Source organism: Lottia gigantea (assembly GCF_000327385.1).
Source record: "Lottia gigantea unplaced genomic scaffold LOTGIsca_97, whole genome shotgun sequence".
Lineage (NCBI taxonomy): Eukaryota > Metazoa > Mollusca > Gastropoda > Lottiidae > Lottia > Lottia gigantea.
Window position 1 is genome coordinate 55,924 of NW_008711143.1, and position 26,204 is coordinate 82,127.

At 33.3% G+C, this 26,204-nt stretch overlaps 1 protein-coding gene across 1 annotated transcript; it reads right to left on the reverse strand.

The window, feature by feature from the left end:
• Positions 1-1,198: 1,198 nt before the first annotated feature.
• LOTGIDRAFT_223513 (hypothetical protein) lies at positions 1,199-23,488 on the reverse strand (the record flags this gene model as incomplete). The annotated part of the gene is made up of 5 exons (XM_009068964.1): positions 1,199-2,323; positions 2,603-2,740; positions 3,030-3,139; positions 13,572-13,662; positions 23,384-23,488. 5 exons carry the CDS (start codon positions 23,486-23,488, stop codon positions 2,081-2,083), a joined length of 687 nt encoding a protein of 228 aa, XP_009067212.1. The 3' UTR covers positions 1,199-2,080.
• Positions 23,489-26,204: the final 2,716 nt, after the last annotated feature.

Sequence of the window (26,204 nt, forward strand, 5' to 3'; positions counted from 1 at the left end):
TGAAATTTATGAAAAAGATTAATTCCTCCCTTCTGCATGACTAAGTCAAAGACATTTGAACCCAAGATCATGCAAAACAGATTAAGAATATCGGCGGAGCAATCAACGAAATTGAAAAATAAAGCTTCCCTGGCTCATTGCGAACGGATATCAGAATCAAGATTGACCTGAAAATGACACAGGATTATGTGCCTTTTTGTATCGATTATATTATTTTACTAAACAGATATGTTGAGTATTATGGTATAAGACCTATGTGTTTATCTTTTGGTATTTTAATGGAACGTATTGTTTCTGTTCCTTTTTACAGTTCCATTGTTTTTAAAACAGTCGACAGTCGAACAGTCAAAACTATTAAGTTGTTCTCAATGTACCATCATATCAACAATTGGATTTTGATACACGATCAACCACTCTTCTACATTGTAGAAAGGTTTTTTCAAACCGAAGACTGGTATATAAAGTTTCCTTAATTTACAAACTTGATATGATATAAGACGTGATACATGTATCGCCTTTCAGATTAATTCTAGAACGACCACGAGTTGAAGAAATGTTTTAAGAAATTAAAATGATAAGAATTAGATATTTAAAATGAATTACGTGCAATGTAGCTAGAAATATGGGCTGTTATCAGAGATAAATTTCAGATAGTCTAAGAAATCTTATAAATACAATCTTTAAAACTTTCTCTTATGTCATATAGATACCATACAAGGTGAAATGGTGCAGTTAATTTTAGATTATCTTGTTCAAACCTAGAATTACGGATATAGGATACAATGATGTGTTAATAGCACTAATGACTGTTTACACAATTACAAGGTGTAATTATATGTTCTCTCCTTGAGGTGTACATCTTTAACGACTGTGATCTGGAGAGAACACTTACAACGATTGTGTTCGTCATGTTAAGAACCAACGCTCTAACAGACAGTGCTATAGAACGAAGTAATATAACAGGGAACTAGACCAAGAGTATGTACAACGGGATAATTATGTATTTTGCCACTGAACTGAAGGGCCACCTTAGTAGTTCAACAGTATGCAGACAGACAGCTGTTCGTATAACGTCCTTGTCTTTCAATAACCATTAACGATCCATTGCTGACAAAGGTTTAGAATAGACAAATGTTTCATTTTATGAGATAGGTATTCATTTTCTATTTCACCCAAATAAAATATATAACACAAATTTGTTCAACATTTTATTGTCATAAATTGATATTGCACGCAAATTATAGAACATTGTACTTGCTATGCAAAGCGTCATCGTCCACCATTCACACTACTGTCTCTTCTAGAAAGTATCAGACCATTCGAACAGGGCGTCAGCATAGTACACTTTCAATATGAACTGTACAAAGCACTCTCAGATTCATTAACAAAAATCTACATACAATATAATTATCTGATGTTGCTTTATTATAATTCTGTTCCGGGTAAGCAAGGATAGACGCTTGGCAAGAAAGTTTAGCCTAAGCGTCTTATTCTCGAAACTCCTGGCGATAAGTTTTCCAGTCATTGTAATGATTGGCATAGTTCGATTTTGATCGCACATTTAGTTTTTTGTCAAATTAAAAAATTGCCAAAAAAAATCTGGATGTCTCGGAGAATAAGACTTTGGAAAGGAAACAAAGAAGAGAACCAATAAGACAGACTCCTACATTCTGCCCCCGAGCGAAAAGTGAATCTTTAAAACATGGCCGGGTGTCATAACAGAGCAACATCCAAACAAAAACAAGTAACATGTCTACAGTTAGTCTATGTAACAAATTCAGTTAAATATCACATTAATAATTTAATTCAATTTCTGTTTTATTAACAATACTTCTGCCACCACACATATTCACCTGACAGCACTTATTCAACACATAAAGCGTCAGCTTCATTATTATGTGACTAGGACTATCCAAAAGTGAATTTGATATTATTCATTGATAGTTTTGACAGGGTAACTGGGTTTGATATTACGTTCATTACATTAATGACGTTTGGTACAAAAGTATTCATGTTATACACAAAATGTCATGACGTTCTATGCACAGAACGCTGAGTATTAAAATATGGTTCACAGAGATCACATAATACTGCAGCTTTTTACGGCTTCCTTTCGAAGTTGCGTTTTAGCGTCTGAAACACCACTAAAGCGTTTACGCCGGATAAAAGATCTTTGTTTTCGAAATTGTGGAGAGTCATTGCTTTTTGTGCCAGCAGATGATAATGCTGCTACCTCTAATACGTCACTCACACTTTTTGCTGATGTTTTGGCTGATGTTTCTGAGTAGACGAGTGCACCAATGTGCTTGGCTGTTTTGAGACCCTGAAACGAGAAAGAGATTCAATAATGAACTGTTTGCAAATCATACTAGTACATCAAATCGTGGAAATAAAAGACACACGATTGACCTCTTTGTTTTAACATTTCGTTGTTGTCAAACAATCTCATATGCAATAACAAGTTTTGAAAATATATCACACGAACAAGCAACCGATTTTGTTAATTATAGAGACTGCATTCTCTACAACATTATTTGAAACCGAAATCTTAAACACTTTCAGGGTGCAGATCAGCGTACAATAAATAGCTTTAACTTCGTACCTGATCGTACGAGACTAATTGTGGACTGGAGCTTGTGGAACTAACTGGTTTGGATTTCAACTCGTTTCTGAGATCAGTTTTACAACCAACTAACATGATTGGCTGTTTAGGACAATATTCACGAACTTCTGGTAACCACTGAAATGATTATCAAAAATAAATGGTCATTATGATAAGATGGATGACGACAAACATATAAGTACAGCATTATCCAAGTTAATGGGTCATTAACTAGAAAACTTGGTTTGTTTAAATATATCTAAAAGTGTTGTTCAAGTAAGTCAAATCTGAAAAAGAACTTCCAAGTCAAATGCGACACAATGTAACCAAAGATTTACGGGTTTCAAAAGACCAACTATTAATGCTTCTTTCAGACGTGTCTAGAAGGAAGCTGATGGGTCACTTCTAATTGATTATTAATGATTACCTTAGAAACAACGTTTTCAAGTGATTCCATATCTGTGACAGAGAAACACACCATGACTAAATCTGCCTCTGAATAGGATAATGGTCGAACTCTGTCATAACCGGCATCTCCTGAAAAATAGAAGAACAAAAGAGTTTAGTCTGAGTCTGTACTCTATATTTCTTGCAGTGTGGCATTGAAATCCTGTTATAGAGTTCTTATTATTCATCTAAAACCAATTCCAATCTAACCTTATTTTGTAAGGTATCACATAAATTTAATAATAATCTTTATAATCTTTTTTTACTATCCGCACGTATATAAATAATTATTTTGAAAAACATTCTGCGTAGATTATCGTATTCCAAACAAGCTTGGCGACTTCACTATGAAAGTATGTATGAACTAGAACAAGTACTATCATTCGGATTTCTACAGGGGTCAACTCATGGTCCCATCGTTTTCATAGCTTGTGTACACGATATTTATAACTTTGTGAACAATGTAAGTTAAATTCAATCACACCCAAAATTTATAATAATTAAAGAGTGGGGTTTGTGTAAGAAATTGAGCACATACAAAAATCTCTGCTGTATTTGTTCACTATAAAGAAATTAATTTTACGAAGAGAAGTTGGTTCAAATATGTCACAAATATATTTGAATGGATGGATTGTTGCAAGGCGTATAAAGGCTACAGAATGAATCACAGCTTTAAGTCGAAAAATGTTCAGGCCTCCGTGAATATAAAAAATAAAGTCCCCATTCAGAGATTTTGACTGATTTCAACAGTCAAGATCGGTTGATTGAAGTGTTACTTATCAAAGACAACCTTGATGGAGTGATAAAATGGCTATTGATACCGTTACAAGATCAAAAATAAGATAGGAAAGAGAAATGTTTAAAAGAAAATCCACAAATACCATTTACGTTGTGACAGGTTGCAAGCGATTGTGAATGTTACAATTTTAATAGATACAAACTTAACTCTAGTTCTAAATATTCACTGATACACTTAAGAACTATTCTAATGATAAACCATTCGAGTCTAGTTACTTCTAGTCTAGTCTCAAATTGAAGTATTTCGATTCAACCTTAGCCTCAATCTATACATCTCCCGTGGTGCACTCAATCGCATTTAGGCTATGTGCATTCACGAACCAAGATTATAAGTGGTAAAAAGGACCAACATTTCAAGAATGTCATCATAATTAGTTCAGCCATATGGCTTTGTTTTTTTACAATTAAACCAACTAATGAATAATGTAGTTTATTATTGATACTAATGAGGAGTTTACACCCAACTAGAATTTGATAAGCCAGATCAGATTTCAATACAAACTAATAACAGTATTATTAAGGTGAAGCGGTTACCATTTATTTAATGTAAGGTTAAAACCTCATATACCTCGTGACCTTTACAAGTGATTAACAGTTCACGATAACATAAGCTTTACATTGACCTGATATGACCAATTCCATGGCTCTCAACCAAACCCTTCTGAATCTGAAAACTTCCACAATAGACCAATTGCACGTATGGTTTTACAATGGGCCATGCCAACGAAGCTTAATATCAGATTATATGGCAAGATAAAGTACATGTTTCTCATTTCATATCATTGATTCATAAATTCTGCATTCAGATATTCAGAAGAATTTGACCTGAATGCTCAGCAGGGTCAGTTTTTCCCAGACAATTAACACAACATTTAAGAACTAGTAGTATGAGTAATATTTTCACAGAGGAAAACATTTATTGAAAAGCCCAAAAATATCATCTAAGTTTATAAATTGACCCTTTGATATCAAAGGGTCTTATTGGATAGCCCTGGCTCACACCATACTGGTTACAATATCAAACACAGTCACTGGAGTATATTTATTCTAAAATAGATTAAAAACTATCCAGCTAACAATGTTTGTTTGGATATCTGACATCATAAAAGCCTTCAAGGAGGTCTTTTGAACTTAAAACCAACTCGACTCTCGTTTGTCATTTAGTTACTTTCGAAATAAACATTATGAGCTATGTGGATTATCCAAAAGTAACACTCATTTGACAATCTCAATCGTAAATCGGCATCAGATGGAAAGTGGAAGTGTAATGTAATTCTGTTACATATAGAAATAAAAGTACAAATTGCATATCCCAACAAAATTCAGCCATTGTCCCGTCTTCTTTACGTTGCTAGTTAATAAGGCTAATATTTTAAGGGTATATACAAACTTTGATAATCACAGGTGTCAAATAGAAACCTTATTCAACCACTTTATTATCGTCTTTACTTTATCTGTGACATAATATTATTTGTTTATTCCTGTGTTCTACTGAGAGAGGCTTGTTTCTCATTTCCGGCACGTTTCTAATACTAATCCCCAGGCATTCCAGCTCGAAAGGTAACTGAACTTTTACGACCATTGTAAAGGGGCACACATTTCGTAGTCTGGAAGTTTTGATTAAGCAATAGTAATATGGTTGCTTAATTAAACGTCACTAGGGTGCATATTGAATGATTTATGAAATAAAAGTTTAGAGCACTAATATTATCTAAATCTTAAATGGACCTCCGATTTTAATAAAATTCTGAACGGTCTAAACCATGACAAAGTAAATCAACCAGTGACAGAATAATAGTTTTAACCTGATGTAATTTTTCTATTGAACCCAGAGCAATTATTCGTATAAATATCCCGAATCGGAAATATCACCGTCACATAATTACAGACTCCTAATACAAACAGGCTACCCTATCTATAATAATAGGTTAAATATAGAAATATAGTAACATATTAAAACTGTCTCGACCTAAACATGAAGTGAAAAATCAGTGAATGTGACGTATTCATTACATATAAAGAGTGAGACAGCGTATTGGGATAATATCTAAATTATAGGAAACAATTGATTGAAAATCATAGGATACACAGCATGAGGTCTTTCATCACCGACTAGATAGAGATAACTGAAAATAAACCGCAGGGTTAAATGGACTAAACGTAATTTATTCATTGAAAAAAGTTATTGTTCTTTGTTGAAAGAATTGGGTCAAATGAACACCACTGACAAACCAGTTGTTAACGTTATGTCAACCGAACAGATGATTATAATTTATGATCCCAGTCAATTGGATTTTAAAGCAATTTGTACTGATTTAAGAGTCAGTAAGATTAAATTAAAAGTACATGGAGCAACTGTGTTAAAGTGGGTTCGACCTCTTTAGCACCGATTCCTTGAATCGTAACAAAGGTTCCAAGGCAGGCTTAGTTGGGCAAGACAATGTTATATACTGCTTTCTATAAAACATTTGGCTGCATGTTGTTCAGCGGCATGGTAGTCAGCATTGAGAAAGTAGGTGTCCTTTGATATGGTTTCGGATACAAATGTTTCGAGGATATTTTGGCATTTCGCCATTTTGTATGTGAGGTATGTCTCCGTTTGCTTAATTGAGGTCATTCGGAACACATTTTAAGAATCCTTGTTTAAACGCTATAGACATGCGATGAATATAGTGGCGTCGCCGTTTATATTTCTGACGGCTAACAATCTAACAATTTGATTTATTTCCAATTCATGCAATGAATGTGATAGATTATCACAAATTATTCAGTTTTTATTCAATCAACATCTATATTTATAAATAAATCATAATAGACAGACATGACATGTGTTATAATGGATTGATTCGTCTGGAGAGTATGGAGATACACTTGCTCCATCTCTCATACCATTTATATTTTATTCAAAGCAGTGTACACATTTTATAACTCAGACACCTGTCATGTTGTATAATCCTGTCATGAAACAAAGGACTGCTCGATAATGATACATATAATTGCAGGATTTTACAAGATGTAGTCAATCCCTTGCAGAGTTAACCCCAGATCCAAGGTTATAATCTGAATCTCGATCGTGTTTTCTCCATGATGTGTTATTATATATCTTTATTTGCAACACTTTAAACCATTTCTGGTCAAAGGCAATACCTAATTAGCCATCGTATGGATCGTGTCCTCTGGATGGTGGTGTAGACGAGATCATGTTTGAAACACGAGCTTAATTAGTAATTACTGCTGTAATATGTAATCTAATAAGACTGTTTTGAAAGTTCTGTGATCCGAGTAATGCTAAGTTGAGATGTTACCTGTCTTTAATTGGACTCTACCACTGACATGCGTTATATTCCCCACGTGTAATGAGATTGGTAAACAACCTATTATAAGATTATTGGACGTTCAGATATCTTAAGACGTGTTTTCAGAAACTACGAAATCCGAATATTCAGCTTGTGATTAAGATAATGCCTTTGGATACAGAGATAATGTACCAAAAAAAGGTTTCGGTTCTTAGGATTAGACAGTAAACTGGGAACAGATCCTCGACAGTAGGAAATTGAAAAAGGACAGGTTGTTGATTTGTATTATCAAAATTTTAAATAACGCCTAAGTGATCTTATATATTTGAAAGCTGCGTTCTTGATCCAGGCTAAATTTAATAAGGTTATCAGAAGCCGATCTTGGATAAGATTTCAACTTTGTATAACGTTACGAACTATTGTTGTCTGGTCAATATTGTTATGGACAATGGTCAGTGTGTTGGTTATTTTAGTGGTAAAATGTGACGATATCTAGTTTCTGATAACATCTATATAGCTGATCTGATGAATTCACAATTGTTCCTATATATTAGATCTTTCTCTATCAATGCTAGTTTAGGCTGACGTCCGACTATTTATTTCACAGGACAAATCTGTTGAAAATGTTTGAAATACTGATACAATTGTCAAAAACGTAAATTCAATTAGTTTAGAATTGTTTGCCAATGCATGTGTTCTCCCATCCCCTGTACCTGGCTCGATAAAGTCTTCTTATCCTGCGATGAAAAGTTAAAAATGAAAGAAATCATGAAATTACTTATATAATTTCAAATTAATTTCTTCCTCCATCATTGAATTGCTTATTAAAAAGGTTAACGTTCCATACAGCAAAACAAATACTAGTTAAAAATAGGCCCCAATTGTGGGTTATTTATTGTTTTTTCAGTAGTATCAGTTCATAATAAACCCAACCACAATCATTTACCTCCTTACCTGACTATTCTAACTATTCTACTGTGTTTTATGTATATTTTTACACCTGTTGAACGGTCAGTTGTAAAGTTAACAAAGTTTTATAGTCGACAACTCGGGTAAATGGTTGTGAATATAATATAGTCTTTAAACATGTTTTTCGTCGTTCATGTAGTTTAAAAGGTCAGAGGATTAGTGGGTTTCGTTTCTTAGTATTTTTGTTTAAGGTTGGGGGGGGGGGGGGGTGGATCTTACAAATTTGACCACATATTCAATTGAAAGTGATGTTTCACACTTCCAATTACAAATTGCGACATGATTGTTCAACTTTGGACACCTGAAAACTAGTCATCTAGTTCCTGAAATAGCTAATATATTGCCGTCTGAACAGCCTACATAAATATATTGTATCCATACATTTGTTAATTGTGTGCATACAATGTGTATACACATTGGTAGTTGGTGTATATAGCCTTATAGATTTGAGATAATATTAAACACTAATTCATCACATTTTTCATAACAATAGAAGTGTGTATAGAGGGTTTCTAACGGTAAATATCTCAATAGACCTTATAGTTATTGAATATGGACTTTAAACTCCCATTATTCTAGTTTTCAATGTTTCCTTGTTCTCAGGCGATAGAATTTTAAGCCTATCCTTTCATAGTTTGCTATTGTGTTATTAAATTCGCCTCTATAGGACTTACTGTTGTACGAACCGATATTTTTTCTATGTAAAAATAGAGAAAGGTGGCAATAACAAACTAAGTTCAGGCTGACTAAGAACTTATCTCTGGGCAAGTGTTAAGTGAGAATAATTTGCCATCATTTAAACATAGACGTTAGGTCACGTTAACTTTAGTAATCACCACGTGTGCCACAGGCTGTGCACGTTATAGATCACTAGTTAGAAATTGAATACGAATACAATATCTAGCCTTGTTGTTTAGGAAGACTTTTACTCTATTTATTCAAAAATATTTTTTTCTACTTTATTGGTATATAAAGCAATGGTGCCGATAAAGTTACAGAGCAGAATATATATAAAATTTCATGATTGTTCTGAAAGTAGAGTAAAGGACACCAAGACAATGTTATTGATAACTAATATAAAGTACAACACTTGTAAACAATACACTGTCCATAACAAACATAAACAATGACTCTGTCGATTAACCAAACATTCTATTTGTTGCACCACTAGTGGTTTGGTTATAGTGAACCATGTCTTGTTGCTCATCAAAGTTATCCATATATCATGACCAGGTATATATTTAAATTGACATTAAGCAATCACCGATATGATTCTTGGCAATTGTAATGGCGATTGTCTACCAAATGAGTACTGGTTGTGAAGGATGTGGGAAGGCTCGTCGTTGTAAATTTATACGTGTTTACTTGCAGCAATAATACGAAAAATATCTCAACACTCTTCTTAAACTATACTGATATTGTAGTACACGAACATCTCAGATTGCCAAATCTATTTTAAATTTACTGTTAATCTGTAAACAAATTGTAACCACAGGTCTACATGTTGAGTGTTTGTTGAGGACTTGGTCGTCGTCCTAATCAATGGTCTACAAAACAATTCGTGGGTATAGTATTCTCCTAACCTAACCAAGTAATACAAAGAGTTGAAAAAGAAGCGTTTCGTCACATTGTAGCCTTTGTCTAAAGCTCATTAAGCAGACTGTCAAATTGTCTTATTTCAAAAAGATTTCTGTTTTTGGATCCAGATCGCCAAGACATGTCAATATTTTCGGGGTTACCAATAAAATAGTTAGAAAAGACAAAGTGCACACTGTCAGCTGATGTGAAAGCACACCATTCGTCAGTTATGGTACAATAGCTAACTATACAAGTGCATGCACAGAGAGATTCCAATAAAGGCAATGTGATAGTAAATGGTTGCATAATACATGCTATCACAACACTGTAAACTGGAGCAATGGTTTTCATACAACTTTGTTAAACTATCTCTTTGCACTTCACGAAACAGTAAACAGGCCTCAAGCTAAAACCAGATAGAAGTATTATATACGATCTAGAATGTGATAAGAAATGAAACTGACAATGGTATAAATGGTAGAGATAGCTTGAGGATAGAAATTAAGTGGTTTCTTAATCTGTTTTAATATCGTATTGTAATTGATCGCTTTTGATTTTAGCCCTGATAATTCAAACTGTGAAATATGTTTTCTATGTTTTCACTGGAAGGCAGATTGACCTTTAGTCCGAAACAAGCTAGATTCTCATCTACATGGCCTCTTATAACCAAATCTGAGAAAGATTTTAACTCAAGTTGTTTGTTTCGTTTCTTTCCTCTTTGGAAGTTAAATTCCTCGTTCTGAAGACATTTTTTTAGATCAGAACACAAATCTTAGTCCACAAAACCAAATAGTATTGTCATTCAATCTTTGGGTATAGCCTATTTACTTATTTGGGTATAAATTACTCTTATACAATTATAATAATACACAGGAGAATGTTCAAATACACCTTTATTTCAAGTTTCACTTACTTCACACGAATTATAAATAACTTAATGATAAATTAATTCTACCCCCTTGCTAATTTTTAAAATTGTCCGAACAAACTCTATCTAAACTCATTCTTAGCAATGATTAATGAAGCTTTAACATGATCTACGTGGTTCACAAGCTTCACAATTCAATATAACGTTGATTCAATCAACACGATTCTAGTCACGTTATTCAAGGATTTTATTCCAAATTATACACCATAGCCATTTCTTTATTTCCGTTCATTCTATTCGACATTGAGTGATATCATTAACCCTTTCCATTCCAAGTTAAAACATAATAATTAACCCTTGTCTGTCTATATTATTCAGACGAATTGTTTAGTATATACAGTTTGAATTGTGGAGAAATAGTGACCAATTAGACATATAATTTGGAAAAATGATCACGGTCTGGGTCAAAGAACTAAGCTGTGTTCTAAACAACTTCCTGTTAACTTAACTGTAAGTCATATTCTACTTGTATTTACATGTTTATGCAACTTTTGGGAAAATTTTTTTCTTTTGAAATACCATAGATAGAAATTGAAAGACTCAATATAAATACACACAAATGATGTTTAAACTATAGATATAGAAAATAGATATTCCTAGTAAATACATTGTTAGTATTTGAAACTGGTATTGCATTAACCTCGAGTCTATTTAGATAGTGTTTCTATAGGTCGAGATAAACTTTACTAGAATCTAGTCAACATGTACAAGTTATTACTACTAGTATTATACCACCTGTTACATCGCTTAACATTTATCATAATTGAGTCAGTCCTACTTTTTCACCGAATTACATCAACACTTCGGCAATGCCTTGAAATGGGTGAGCTGGGAGAAAAATCAAACTGATCTTTTAATGAAATACATGTATGTTTGATCTCGCATTTTTCCCAATAAATAAATCAAAACTTGGCCAGCATTACTCTTGAAATTTTCATTTATAGCACGGAACTGGTAACTCAAAAAATGCCATGGTTTATTGATAAGCTAATTTCGAAGAAAGGACGCCCAACATTTGTTTTCAATGGCAATTTCGATGATTTCATGGAACCAATTTTTAAAATACACACGAAATTCTTATATGTGGGGTTGGCACTTATTTCAGTAAAAAGGTTGGTCTGAAAGCATCAAAGAGTCAATTGACCTACTAATTACTAATTATGAAGAAAAACGGAATTAATTTCGTAACATAGAAACAACAATTATTATAGTGACTAACAAATGAAGTATCTATGACCAATAAATTATAATTCACACTAATGAAGTACTCAAAATAGGCTTTAGTCGCTTTAAGAAATTTTTGTGTACTTCCTGGCCATAAAAGAACCACTTGAAAGACTTTTAAGGGTGGGAAAAGAATTGAAATAGTATGATTGTCTGTCCATCATTTAACATAACTTGGGATGGTTCATATTTTACTATTTGACGTCAAGGGTGCCGAGTAACCCAGCCCACGACATTAAATCACTAAACTTCTATAGAAATTGCAGAAATGATGGCGGGAACTCTGATATTTAATTGGTAACCTAATGTACCTAATCTAATATCTAATAATAGTCAATTAGTAATGTAGATAGACTCATTAAAGGGATGTATTACCTAACTTTCAACATTGATAGACTTAAATAATATCATACTGAAAATCAGACAATGTAATCTTATTTTCATTTTCCACTTCAAATTTAACTAATGTATAAACCTCGGCATCTTGTTAGGATTCTGAAAAATGCTGAAGGTATTATAGAGTGAGTTCTATGAAATGTTGAGGAGCTATGTCCCTTTAACCTATATTTATAAACAGTCGGGTGACTAGCATCTGATTATTCTAAATATAATCTCTTATCTGATATCATAGAGAAGTAAAAACAAACAGGTAACTTCTGCCAAATTCATTATGCAACTATTCCTGGAACGTGGAGCGTCAAAGCATACGTTCACCTGGGAAGCAGAAATGGTTCCTCAAACAATCTTACATTCTTCAAACTATTCACAATTATTGTCTGACATTCTTGCATAAAATCTGTCAGTCTATGCAAACTTAAGACATATTCAATCATACAAATCCTAGTAGTGTATTTTGGTATTCGGATATCATTTCATTTAAATCGTGGAAATTAACAATCTACATCTAATCTAAATTGACAGTTTTATAGCGTTAACACCACATGAATCTTATATAACTCTATTAAATGATTTCAACTTTTCAGCTGTCATACAGTGGGTAGCTGGGGCTGAACTCTGCATCAGACAAGCATCTTGCTCGGGGGTCGTAACACCTTAAGTAACAGACAAGAGATCAATGACATCTCTGGAAAAGTGGTTTCCTATAGGGTCTGAAGATGGGATAGCCCGAGGTTCCCAGAAAACCCTAGCGTACAAACCCTACAGTGTAAATTAAATCTACCATACCATGTGTTAATTAATCCTTTAGCGACATTTAGTTGTAGAGATCACATTGAATAACGGAACACAATTACTTCCACTCCTAATAATCCTTAATTAATTGTTGGATTGTTTATATTGTGTGTATGTATATATCTTCTTGTACCATATTTCCCCCTCCACCTAATGATGACAATGTAGATTGTTGAAACGTAGTTTTAATACAAACATATATCTACATTAAGGAGTAGTATACCATAAAATTGTGTTCCGTTATTTAATAGTTAATTAGGCTCTGTATCAATATTATTTTAAGTAATTAAATTCGCTATAACCCGTGTCAATATTGTTTGAAGGATTTTCTACAAATTAGCAAACAGGTCAACCAGAAATATGAGGCTTTTCTTATTTCATTATCATAATGAATGATTGGTGACTTTTTTACTTATGTTGATAATTCCAGATATGAGAAGTATCGGTTTTCATAGACCGACAAAGACATCCATGTGTCCCGTTTTGTAAAATGTGCAATCAGTTTTTCTTTTCGTGAAATAAATATAATAGACTGTACCTGATGTATCCCAAATAGTAATCTGTATTTTGTACGTTTCTGATACGTTGTATGTGGTGGAAAATGTATCAAAACCAGTTGGTGTATAAACCTGAAATAGATAAGGTACATGCATCATTATGAATCGACTATTAAAACAAATATGAACAAACTGTTCATAATTTCTCATCATGAAAATGTTTCAGCTCTTCAGAAATTCTGGCACACTAAATTGCAATTACAGTAATTAAGCACATTAAATCCGAAATCGGCATTTAAGGCAAACAGATATTGAACCTTTATAAATCAATTTTGGTTTTTATGTCTAACCTTTCTCTTAAAACTCTTAAATAAAATGGAAACATTAAGTTTGTGTCAAACATAGAGTTATGTATAATATTGTAACAGTAATGTGGCCTAAATTCCTATTTGGGGGGGGGGGGGGGGGGGGCGTCTTTGACGGTTCCAGATACAGGAGGAAACAATTGTCTTAAATTTCAAAGACATTTTTACCCAAAGGTAACTGAAATAAAATGGAGATCATCTGGCGTTTTGTCTTGGTAAACAAGTAGGTAGTACTATGGCCAGTGCCGTTGAAACCGAGAGCATGTTTTTAATTTCAAACCAAAAAATATGCCACCCTATGACTGATGTGACGTTGCTACGTCAGTGCCTCTATAAATCTTATTGTATATTATTGTTTATGCCTTTTTATTAGAAAAGCAAGTTTTTAATTATCAAATGTTATGTATTGAGGTTGTAGCTGTCCATTTCCGTGTCAATTTGTACTTCCGAACAATACCAACTATGGCTTTATTGGCGATGATTAGTCATAGATAAGTTTTAAAAAAACGGTCATTGATGCAAGACGTTGACATATGCAATTTATATTAGAGTAAAAACGCCAAAACGTGGCATCTGGTAAAGACACGAGGCATTTGGCAGCCATCCTTCATCGAAGAGTTTCGTATCATACGAGGCAGAAGAATAGCTCAAAGGGAGTCTAAAATTTCTAGTTAATCCCTTTCATGACATTTTCTTTATTTCATTCATAAGATATCTACGCCTAAAGCCGACATTAATTATATACATAACCTATTCCTTCTCGAGATTTCTCAACCATATAATTTCTATTCACGTTTCAGAGCTCTGTGTAATTCCTATACTTCCTGCAATTCAAACTATCTGGACATTCCATTAAGTGTCAGTTTGACATTAGGTATAAGGTGCTCTGCTAATCTTTCTGTATTCAGTAGAAATCCCCTTTTTGCAATTAAAAGTTGCATACATTTGACACAATGAAATCAAATTATTAACATTTACTATGCTACTGTCCGAGTGGGTTTTTTTTCGAAATCGTGATTCTTCTACTAACGTGTTTTGGTTGTTCACTTATAGATTTTATATTCAAAGCGAATTCTAATTAATGTCATATATATCATAACATCTATGTTTTAGGAACCATAAATCGTCACAGGTTGTGTCTAGACCCTTTAATAATATAATAGTAAAACCCTACGGCTTTCAATTCAGACAGCGTTAATGGAATTACGACAAAAATATTGTATTGTTTCCCGACAGTTCCCGGGGGAGTAGGGAGTGTAGCGATTGTTGAGAACTGAAGAGTATCAGGATATCAAATATGAAAAATATTTTTGGTGTAACTGTTTTCAGACTGGTTGTATAATAATATCAATTTTACCGTTCACACTTATCTCACAGCTTGATAATCTCAAAATACTCTTTCGTATCAAAAATATTCGTTAGTAAAGCGGAAATATTTTTGACCAAATTCCGTGGTTATATCTATGAAGTATAATATAACGTATAAGAAAAAGAAAACTACCACCCTACACATGATGTAGTCATTACTTCATTCAGATTAAAATCATATCTCCACGTAATTAGTATAACTTCTCATCATTGTGTACTACTAACGTCCATTGTGGGTGTAGATCAGAACGACATTAAAAAATATCGACGAATTGGCCAGTAAAAAAATCAGATTGGACAAACTTTTCCTTGTCACGTGCTTTTAACAGACAGATTGTGTCATTTTTGGGGTCAGAATGTGGATGTCCTGATTAGCTTTAAATTCACATGTAAATCTTTTATTTCAGATAGTTTTAATGATTCAAATAGTCGCATGTCATGATGTACTGTACGACAATGAATCTCACGCAGTGGTTTTTCAATGTAAATTATTTCTATGTAGGAGTGGGTTTAACTGACCTAGTTATATCTAGGTCGTCTGTTAGGTTTTATCAATGAGTAGATGAGGTTTTTCTACAATGACATTTATTATAATAAATGATTTATTTACTTTTACAAGGTGTATGATAGCGTACTAGGGTGCAGTACAAATTCTTTCTCTATCAGTATGTTACTTAGTGTATGTCATATTATAAACTATGTATTTCTTACCATTGCCCTCCCACTTCTATATTCTAGATATGGACAGTTCTTTAAATTACATTGCAATATAATATTTTGCATATAAACTATAAAAACAGTCTGACATACGTGTAATTGTTGTTAGCTAATATTAAAGGCGGAGGCTCGTGCATCTGATATAAAGATATGCGTCTTGAAATAAATGCTTCGATTTTCAATGGAGCAAACGCGCTGATCTCTGTTTATTTGCGATGAGTTTAAATATGGTTACAACTAATAATCTAAAAATAATGCATAGATAAAACAAGTGAATTCCTTTATGAGAAATTATCACTTTGTTTAACGTGTGATACTAAATTGTTTTAAAAATGCTTTATTATTTGAATTCTAAAAAAAAATGGACTTTGAATTTAACTTTTAATTCCGATTACGTTAAGGATTAATACAGTATAATCCATCTTTAACATCATTTCGGCATCCTTTGATCTAAGATTAAGGATGTAATTCAAATATTAATCCAGAAGAAAAAGGAAAATAATCAAGATAAATTGAATCTTCAAGACTCGACACAATCTTTCAAGTTTAATCAGACCAAATCTGTTGTTTGATACTAGAATTCTCTTGGCGATTATAGAGTTCATTAATCAAAAAAACAAAAAACAAAGCTGTATTAATGATCAGTAAGATCTAGTAAGAGAAGATGAACACGGGATTATTGTCACTTGACAAATGACGTATTGAGAAATCGTTGTTAATGCCAGATAAACCCCTTTTAACCCATTTCGTCTGTTACTCTCAACATAAGATTGTAACCAAAGTAAGACATACCTATTAAAAAGAATAAAAGCAGACATCTTGCATAATGTCATTGGCCAAAGCCATGCTTGATGCCTTATGTGTAAATAATAAAAAATTTCAACAAGGACAAAAGTTGCACTTGTTCGGGTATTTATGTTCATGTATAACTGTAATATTTGTATAATAAACCACTTGAAATCTACTCATATATGATAAAATACGACCCGTGTACTATGTATGTATGATAATAGCTTACATGACATACTTATATAGATAATGGGTTTTCACATATATCAATGATATATTTCAAGCCATTATGCAATCTAGAATCTGGAAACTTCTTTTTGTGGTTGTGAGTGGATCTTTATACTTAATATGATCTTGTACAACCGCAATATCGCTTTTGGATGCCTTGAGTGTTATTCAAATATGCATACTTCTTTCTTCGTCAAATTGAAAATGAACTCGATGGCCGGTATCAGAGATACAATGCCAAGACCCAATCTAGTTGTTTTCATAATCTGATCGAACTATAGTACCATACAAGCAAATCCATTCAATCAAGATCCCACAAACATACATTCCATTTGTTACTTAGGACCAATATTACAATTTTATTGCTTTCATCGAAGTTTGATTTCCCCAGTGGTCGATCGAAGACAAATTACCCTATTGATCTGATGATAATAAACTTATTAAGCAACCTATTATTTCCCTATAGACAATCTCTGGGACCATTGTCGTAAATTTATTAATAAAATTCCGCCACTGTACTTTACTGAACTTACATAATCATCCAGAGAAAACAGACATATACCTTTCCTTTCGTTTACGCTCGTAAAAGACCGTTATCATTAGTCAAGTTAGATGAAGAAGAGTGGGGCGTTTAACTCAATTTATTTATTTGTTAGCTAATTACCGAAACATTACATGTAACCAGATTTCATGGGATGACTATTGTCCTAAAAGCCGTAAGAGTATTATGATATATCTGAACAACGTACAACCGCTGTAAGTTTTTGAAATCCAGACATTTAAGTTGATTGAAACGGAAGTAAAATTTTTCAATCGTACACCCCTTCCGGTGTTGAAATTATGAGGCGATAAAATAAATATATGGTTTCATCATTGATGAAAAATTGGTCCAAACCATGTCTCTTTGAACTCTTAATACCTCTGGTTTGTGTTTGTTGAAACTCATTTTTCAGCCAGCAGTACAAAGACAGACTCTGGCAATTCAGTATTAATTGGTGTAACCTGTTCTATTAGATTTTAACACGATTTCAACACATGGGAGATGTAATACACGATAATGTATTAGATATGTAAACATCTAGCTTATGTAACTAGCTACACTTAAGGGAGCGCCCAGTCGCCAGCCAACATTGTACAGCCAACGGCGTTTTTAAGGCATCCATGATCATGTTAAATCAAACGAATAAGAAATCTTAAAAATGGCAGGGATAAAAAATTGTACTGCATTTTGTGAACATATAATGTATGGATAGAAACATCATGCGGACGAACTATTGCGTTACCAATCAATATTTCAAATCCATGCCCTGAATATCGAGGCCAATAGGGATTGTGAGTAAACTAGTCAAGTTTTGTGCATTATTGCATGTACCAGGATTATAAAGTGTAATTTTACGGGTTAAACATCAGAAAATATTAGAAACTTCCAGCCCCATTATTTCGTCAGCCCATTTAATCACTTTACTTAATAAACCCATTCAACTTGTGATATCATTCTCTATGCGATTTTCTGCTTCGATAATTTCCTATTACTCACTATTGAATTTCTATTTCTTATTTTGATCAGTAGAATTAAATACGTTTTCTGCAAAATTAGAACTAATGAAGTTCACAAAAGTCCGGGAAGGTTTTTCTTTAATGTACCACTCACTCATTTCGTCGAATTTTTTGTTTAGGGATAGTTGCTGACATCTTCTATGCAAATGTAATAATGTTGAAAGTAAATTTCATCATGTAAATATATACTTGAAGTTTCTGGGAGTGTTTTATCATACGTTATGTGTTTAAAGCTAAGCAACATTTATAATCCTATAGACATCGTGGAAATTAATAATAAGATTCTCTTGTTTGAATAAGCACTTGTTGAAATGTATTAAATTTCATCCATAAACGATGAAACATCGTTTTTAGCACACTGCTAAATTGGAGCCGAATTAAACAATGTCAAGTAATATTGACGATAGGGTCACAAAACAGATCATGCGAGTTGTAGCCTACATGACTTAGTTTCACGAACATAAATATTTATTTTCCAGATATAATCCCTGAGATAAAGGCGTTTGTGAAGAAAAAGATAAAAGAAAAAAGTTACTGAATCTTGGAAGATTTGAAATTGAGACAAAACGCGAAGGGTAATTAAATGATATAAAACCGAGAATGACAAGTTGATATAAAATGCGAACAGCAGAACAGTCTTTTTGATAATGAATTTCGGTTACATGTAAGTGACAGAAGGAAGATAGACATCTAATCTTGTACTCGTCACCCAAATCTGTTTAAATAGGTCTTCAGAGAAACACAAACGATATGCTGGGAACTTTACTGATAAAATACAAAAATAAAAACAAGATATTCATCTCAAGAAAAACATAAATTTCATGCATGTAATAAAAACCTTCAAAGCAATAGATTTGATTAAATGAAGTTAAAATTACAAAATACGTAATTCAACACGTTGAGAGATAATCTGAACAGTTTTTGGGAATTTCCTTAGTTTAATGTGAACCAATTTGCGTCGTCACAGCATGCATCTCTATAAGACGACCATTAATTTAAATACAAATTTTCTTAAGTGCTTCTTAAGTGTTTGACTTAAGCTAGACTTGGTGTTGCAGATGAAAATAGCATAGACCGGTACATGAATATGTTATATACTTTACTTGCGTTCACATTCACATCTTACGATTTTTCATTTCTTAAGGTTTACTTAGTCCAATAATTGGAATCTGGTACGTATGTAAACCTTCATAAAAAAATAAAAAAAAACTAAGAGTATGATGCAAAGCACTATTTCATCTTACAATTTTCAGGAAAAGACGTCTGGTAATCTAGTCACCAATATGAAATTGAAATTTATAGTTCCCCGTATCTATAATTGATAAGGCAAGTTTATATGAACAACCAACCAATGGGTGGTCCATTGGGGCAATACAACATTCATTAAAACATTTTATATATCCAATTAGGACATATATACCTAACTCGGGAGAAAAACATCGTATTAACTTTGTGGATCGGATTTCAAATTCTCGATAAGAAAAACTAATAAAATATTTCAAAGTTGAGTTTCATTCGTTTATCAAGGTCGGGTATAACTTAAAAACTTATGAAGCTCAACGACGAGACTTTTTTGAATGGTGATGCTGGTGCATGTACTTGCAGCAATCAACTTTATTTGCACAAGCTATGCAGATGTAAGAATCGGTCTACAATCAATAATGCATTGTATCGGCTGTATTCCAAGGTTGGGGCTGCAGTTGTCGGTAGTCAAGCAAAATCCTTGTACGAAATTTAACTTCTGAACAATGCAGATCAGATTTTTTTTATTCTAACGTCCATTTCCAGTTCAAATAACAAACTGCACACAATTTTCAACTCATTAACATCAGGTTTTACTCTCATCGTTGAGTTTTGTTCTTTTCAACTCTAGAGAGGGCTCTGTATAAATGTTTATAACTAGTAAATTCCAATGACTAATTGAGGAAGTAAAGTAAATTATAGGAAGTGTCCAAACCAATTGTCAATCAAGTTTCTGTGCTTACCAACCAGTATTAAGTGGGGTATGTGAAGAGGCTTCACAGGCCATCAACATACCATATACAGTGATATTTGAAACTAAGAATGTTAATAAAGAACGAGTACCGTCTCAATTTATATATACATTAAGTCTCATGTAGGTTATGATCGTCTTGTATTCCCAAAGAAATTAAACATGATATCCAATCCGTTGTGGGTAAGAATCTTTTCTGGATGTTGTGACCATTATTTTAGACTTAAGCTAAACATTCCAGAAATTAATCAGAAGCCATTATTGGTTTAGTTGAAAAGAACCTACTCTATTCATAGATTTCGGTATTGCCCATTACCCCGTGGGAGGCTCTTGTATTTGTTATCTTTGTAATGTGTTATGGTGTAAACACAAATTTAATTTCATCAATTGCTGAATTTTAAATTTGCTTTAGCAATTTCTACTATCGTGTTTCCATAACATTAAAACGAAGAGAAGCAGAATTCAGTATCAGGAACATGTCAATGAGTATTTGGGATTGGCATCTAATAATTTCTGCATGCATGATGTGTGAGGCAATTCACTTCACAAAATGTAAGTTGTTGTAAAGATTCCATAAACATATGCATGCAAAAAACACAAGGAATTGTTTTAATCTATGTTAACAATACCATACCCACTTCAAATGTAATACAGGCGTGTACAAGTCGGTAAGAGATTAAAATTCTCTCAACTAAAGTTTGTTTATTTATAACGATGTAAATCGAGAAGTCTGTTGAGCAAATCCTAAACACTTCAAAGATGGAAAAAGCTATAGTTAGATACTTTCAAAATGTTGCATTGTCCTGAAATAGTTAAATCATGTATGATGCAGAAAAGCGGTTAGAACCAGACGTACAAGGAGGTTAGTTCACCTGTTATCACACCATCCTTCGTTTGAAATTGGGGAAAAAATGTTACTGGCAACGCTAAGGATAGTTTTTAAAAAATAAGATGAATATCGTGCATGCAGTAAATATGATACGTTAACTGATAAGAGAAAATGTTGAAATTGAAAATTTGGCATCTGTTCTGCATTGAAATTGCAATATATTACAAAAACATATTATTCCAAAATGCAGTACAACAACAACACAGTGCAGAAAGGTCGTTGTTTTTGAATTCATACGAATTACAGGAATGTTTTAACTACATTTGATAAAGTTTTGTTGGCCTCAAGATCTCAAGATGTTAAACAACCTCTTATTATGCTCAAGAATAATGAAATGGAACGAAATGACACCGTGACTTTGTGAAGTGTTTAACCACAAACATTGAAGTAAAGCAAAATCAAATGCGTGTGTATACTACAATGAGGTTGAAACGAACTGCTATGTATTGTTTTTAGTCTAAGAATCTACAAAAAGCAAGGCTATAGTGGTATTTTTAGTGCAACTCACATCCCGACTAATATTAGGTTGTTAAGGGAGCTTTGATCTAAATTTTTCGATTTTTTAAAAATTTTAAGAATATGAGAGGGCAGACTGTCTCTAGCGCTGAACGTGATCTCGGGTATTTTACTTCAATATTCTCTAGCAAACACAAATTAGTTACCTGAATCTACTATCTTACTACATAATTATTGGTTTGTCTCACTCTGATAGGGTTGACAATATATATTCCGGACGACAGGAAACAACCATAAACCCTAAAGCTATAGGTATATAAAAACTACAAATTGTCAAGCATGTGTCAATCAAAAAAATACTATACTATTTGTTTTTTTTTAAAAGAAGACTGACTTCAGGGCATGTCACGGCCTAAAGAATGCTTTTAATTAACCATTTGCCAATTAAAACATGTGTCAATTAATTAGAAACATAATTAATATTAATTGCAACTAGTAAAGACTAGGTAACATGAAGTACGACTATCGGAAAAACCAATTTGATATCCATCATATTGGCAAAACCTTTTGGCAGTTTTATTATTATTTTCATGAAAAAGTGCACATTGATAACTTGACATTTTCAAAAAAGATTGTAATCAAAATACGATTTTGTGCCATCCAAACAGGTAGAAACCCTAGCACTTAATCGCCAAGGGTTACCCATCACAAACAGAAGGCGATAATCTGGTAAAGTTCCAATAGCACAGCCAACTTTACCTAGTTGATGATAAAGTCGACCGGTTGTGGACCCAAAATTCGAAGCCACTGCACCCTATTAAATGAAACTAATACCCTACTTTCACGTTGTCTGTGTTAAAGTTTGGCAAGGGATCAAGTAATTAGTTGCCATTGATTTTAAAGATAACATTTGAATAAGAATATATTTCCATTATGTTTTCAGGTCAGAAATAAGTTTAGTGAAAATAATCTATTCATTTCAATAGGTACTAATTACATATATCGTATATTATGATTTTATGATATATGTAGTTGAATAAAGTTGAGTTGAAAATAAAATACCCTGAAGGCATTAGGTTAGATTTATCGAAGTATCTGTATATTTCGTAAAAATGTCCTCATGCCAATTATCCTGTTTGCTTCAATGCGGAAGTAAAATATTAGTGGAAATTTGTAGCTATATTTATATTCTTGTGCGTTTCGCTAACAACTGTCACCAAGGCTGCTATGTGGTACGTAAAACTGATACGGTATCAGTTATTCTCTGAGACTATTGTCTTGATGTAATGATTTGGCACGATACTTATATGTGCATATGGGGATTAGAGAGTCAGAGAGGATGACTGAATTCTAAATTTCAGATGGGGAAAATACTGTCTATGGCACCAGGCATCCCACTAAAACCTAAAAAAAAATGCTGTTGAAAATGAAATTTTAAGTGTTGAAGCGAGCTGAAAGTTAGATTACAAAAAAACTAAAGTAAGCACATACCTCGTTGAAACTGTCTTTTACATATCGTTGTATTAGAGAAGTTTTTCCACAATTACAGTCACCAACTACCACAATTTTAGAACGTACTATACTATCCTCTTTCATGTTCAAGGAGCTGTCACTGGTCTGAATAGTTAACTGTCTGTCAGGGGTCACACTTTTACTTCTGGAACCCTTATCCTCTTTTAAAGGCATGAAAACAAATTCTGAACACGCTTGATCTTTCATCTTGAGTAAATGTGAAATAGAAACCAATTCTACTTAAAATTGATGTGAAAACACGTTATCCAATGATTGAAAAAAGAGAGTTAAAGACCTTTAATTTAAAACGCTCACTGATCACCAGAGTAAAGTGTGAAGCCTTTAGTCCTTTAATGAATAACCGTAAATGAAGAATTCATCGTAGTCCGCAAGGAGTCGTCACTTTATGAAGAATTTTGCCGAGCCCTTGAAGCCACTTTCATTCACGGTAGCGAGATTAACGAAGCGTGTGAAACCATCGTACTAAAGTTTACTGAATGCAGACGACATGTGTTGGCTCGAACCACTATGAATGGATTAATCACGTGACGGCGAAACAGTTAAACCAATGAAAATCGTTGATTGAATGCGGGATTTATGGGAAGCAGACGAGAACAAGTTGTTGAACTAGTGGATTTAATGGGCTAACGGTAAATAAGTTACTATCAATAGATCTGCTTAAATTTGATTGAAATCTCGAAGAAAGGAAAAGATGGCTGCTCATTCATGAGAAAGTAAATAAATGTACATGTCTATCATATACATTCAATTGTCCCGTTCTACCATTCAATTATTCCTTTCGTCCATACACGGTCAAAGTTCAGGTAATTCTGTTTCTATACGAATGCAGTGTAGTAGAAAAATAATGAAATTATAGATTGAATATGTCTGAATAGACTTGAAGTTATGGTGATTGGCTTAAATTTCATTTAGCCTCCAATATCTAAAGGTAAGAGGGGCTGACATGGAAAAAGCGTCTAGTCATTCGGATGGGACAACAAACCGAGGCCCCGTGTGCTACAGGCTGTGCACGTTAAAGATCCCTCGACAGTTGGAAATCGAAAAAGAGCAGGCTAATGCTGCTGTCCTGGCAAAATTTCCCTCATGGCACCCTGCATGGCGTTGCCCGTGTTCATTTGCCCACAAGGTGCAGAAAAGTAGGACGTAAAACTCCATTCATTTCATTTCCTCCAATATCTAAAAGTTTTACAGATTAGGCGCTAGTTAATGTAAATAGATGTGAATTTCCAAAACTCTTAGCAAAGGTTATGACTTATTAAGATTAAGATAATAAGATGACATTCATGGAGTAATTAATATTAACATCTATCTTAAAGAATATTGGATTGATAACATCAACGTTTGTTCACCAAAATGAAGGGAATAGTCGCAGAGGTGAGAGAAGACCCAGTGTTATATAAGCCGATATTTGCCCTTACTGAGCAGGCTAGGTTCCAAACATTGAAAAGAGTCCAAGAACATGGGACGAACAACCAAACTAATGTGACATTTGTATGCACGTTTCACAAAGAGGCTTTCATTCAAACTCTAAAGAAATTAACATAATATAATATATGATAATGTTTAGTCGAATAAAGCATAGAACAAATATTCTATATAATACATTGATCTCATCCTGGCCGGTCTTTAATCGGCAGAAAATGATTCGCAAGTCAAAATAAAGTATAAATATGTGCATTTCTAAGTGGTAATCAATCGCATTTGTCTGAAACCAGATTCTAACACGGTTAGATGGAATTTAAGTGACTTATTGAATAACCCATATAAAATAAAATTCCATGCTCTATGTGGATGATGTCTTCGTGGTTCAGGTCATGTTAAATTAGTGCATTGTTTAACTATTGCGGTTAATGAAGAAATCCGAGATCTTCATCGAATTATTTAAAGATTTAAAGAGGTTGTCCAATGATCAGACGTTAGCTATGTCTAAATGTTACCATTGTTCCAAGATAAAAATAGTATAGCATCGAATGAGAAATATAACAGTGTAGTTAAAATCTTCAATGTCAAACACCCCCTCATGACTGATAATGAATCTTGATTTAGTAATGGTGTTAATTAACAATCTAGATTAGTCCAGATAAGACAGACCACATTACAACCAGTTTCACCAGGGTTGATCTCATGGTCTAGAAATTGTTCTTGGACTCTTGTGCCAGAGTTATTTCTCAGTTTTCTAGCAAGTCGCCTCTTTGACATAGTGGATAAATTTCCATAGGTTTAACCTGAAAAGCGGGCCATGTGTACAAAGTGCACGTAAAATAATAATGAATAATGAATAATTTTAATTAGCCCCGATATGGTCACCTACACGCAAATTTACTACAAGAGGACAGAAACTTCGATACATTTTGTATAATATTAAGTGTTTTTACTGAATTTACTTTCGAAATATCATAAGAAACAGTGGAAGTACAAAGCAGAACCAACCAACTTTTCGTTCGTATGAAACAAAACAAGAAGAAATTTGCGACTAACCGTCATTGATAAATAACGTAAGGTCCGAACTAATTATGATATTGAGTTACTAGAATCGGATAACCTTGGCTGATATCCTGATCTAAACTTTAACCACCCTCCATATCTTATCTTATAGTTATTATCACGATAACATACCACTAGAACTTGATACCGCTTCACTGATGAGACCAAATTATTAATTTCATTTATCAATTAACAAAGCAATCACAAAGCTGAAGAGACTTGACGCCAATCTTATTAATGGCGTACGACGAACGATCGAAGCAACGAAGAAGTATGGTGATATTTACAGCAACCA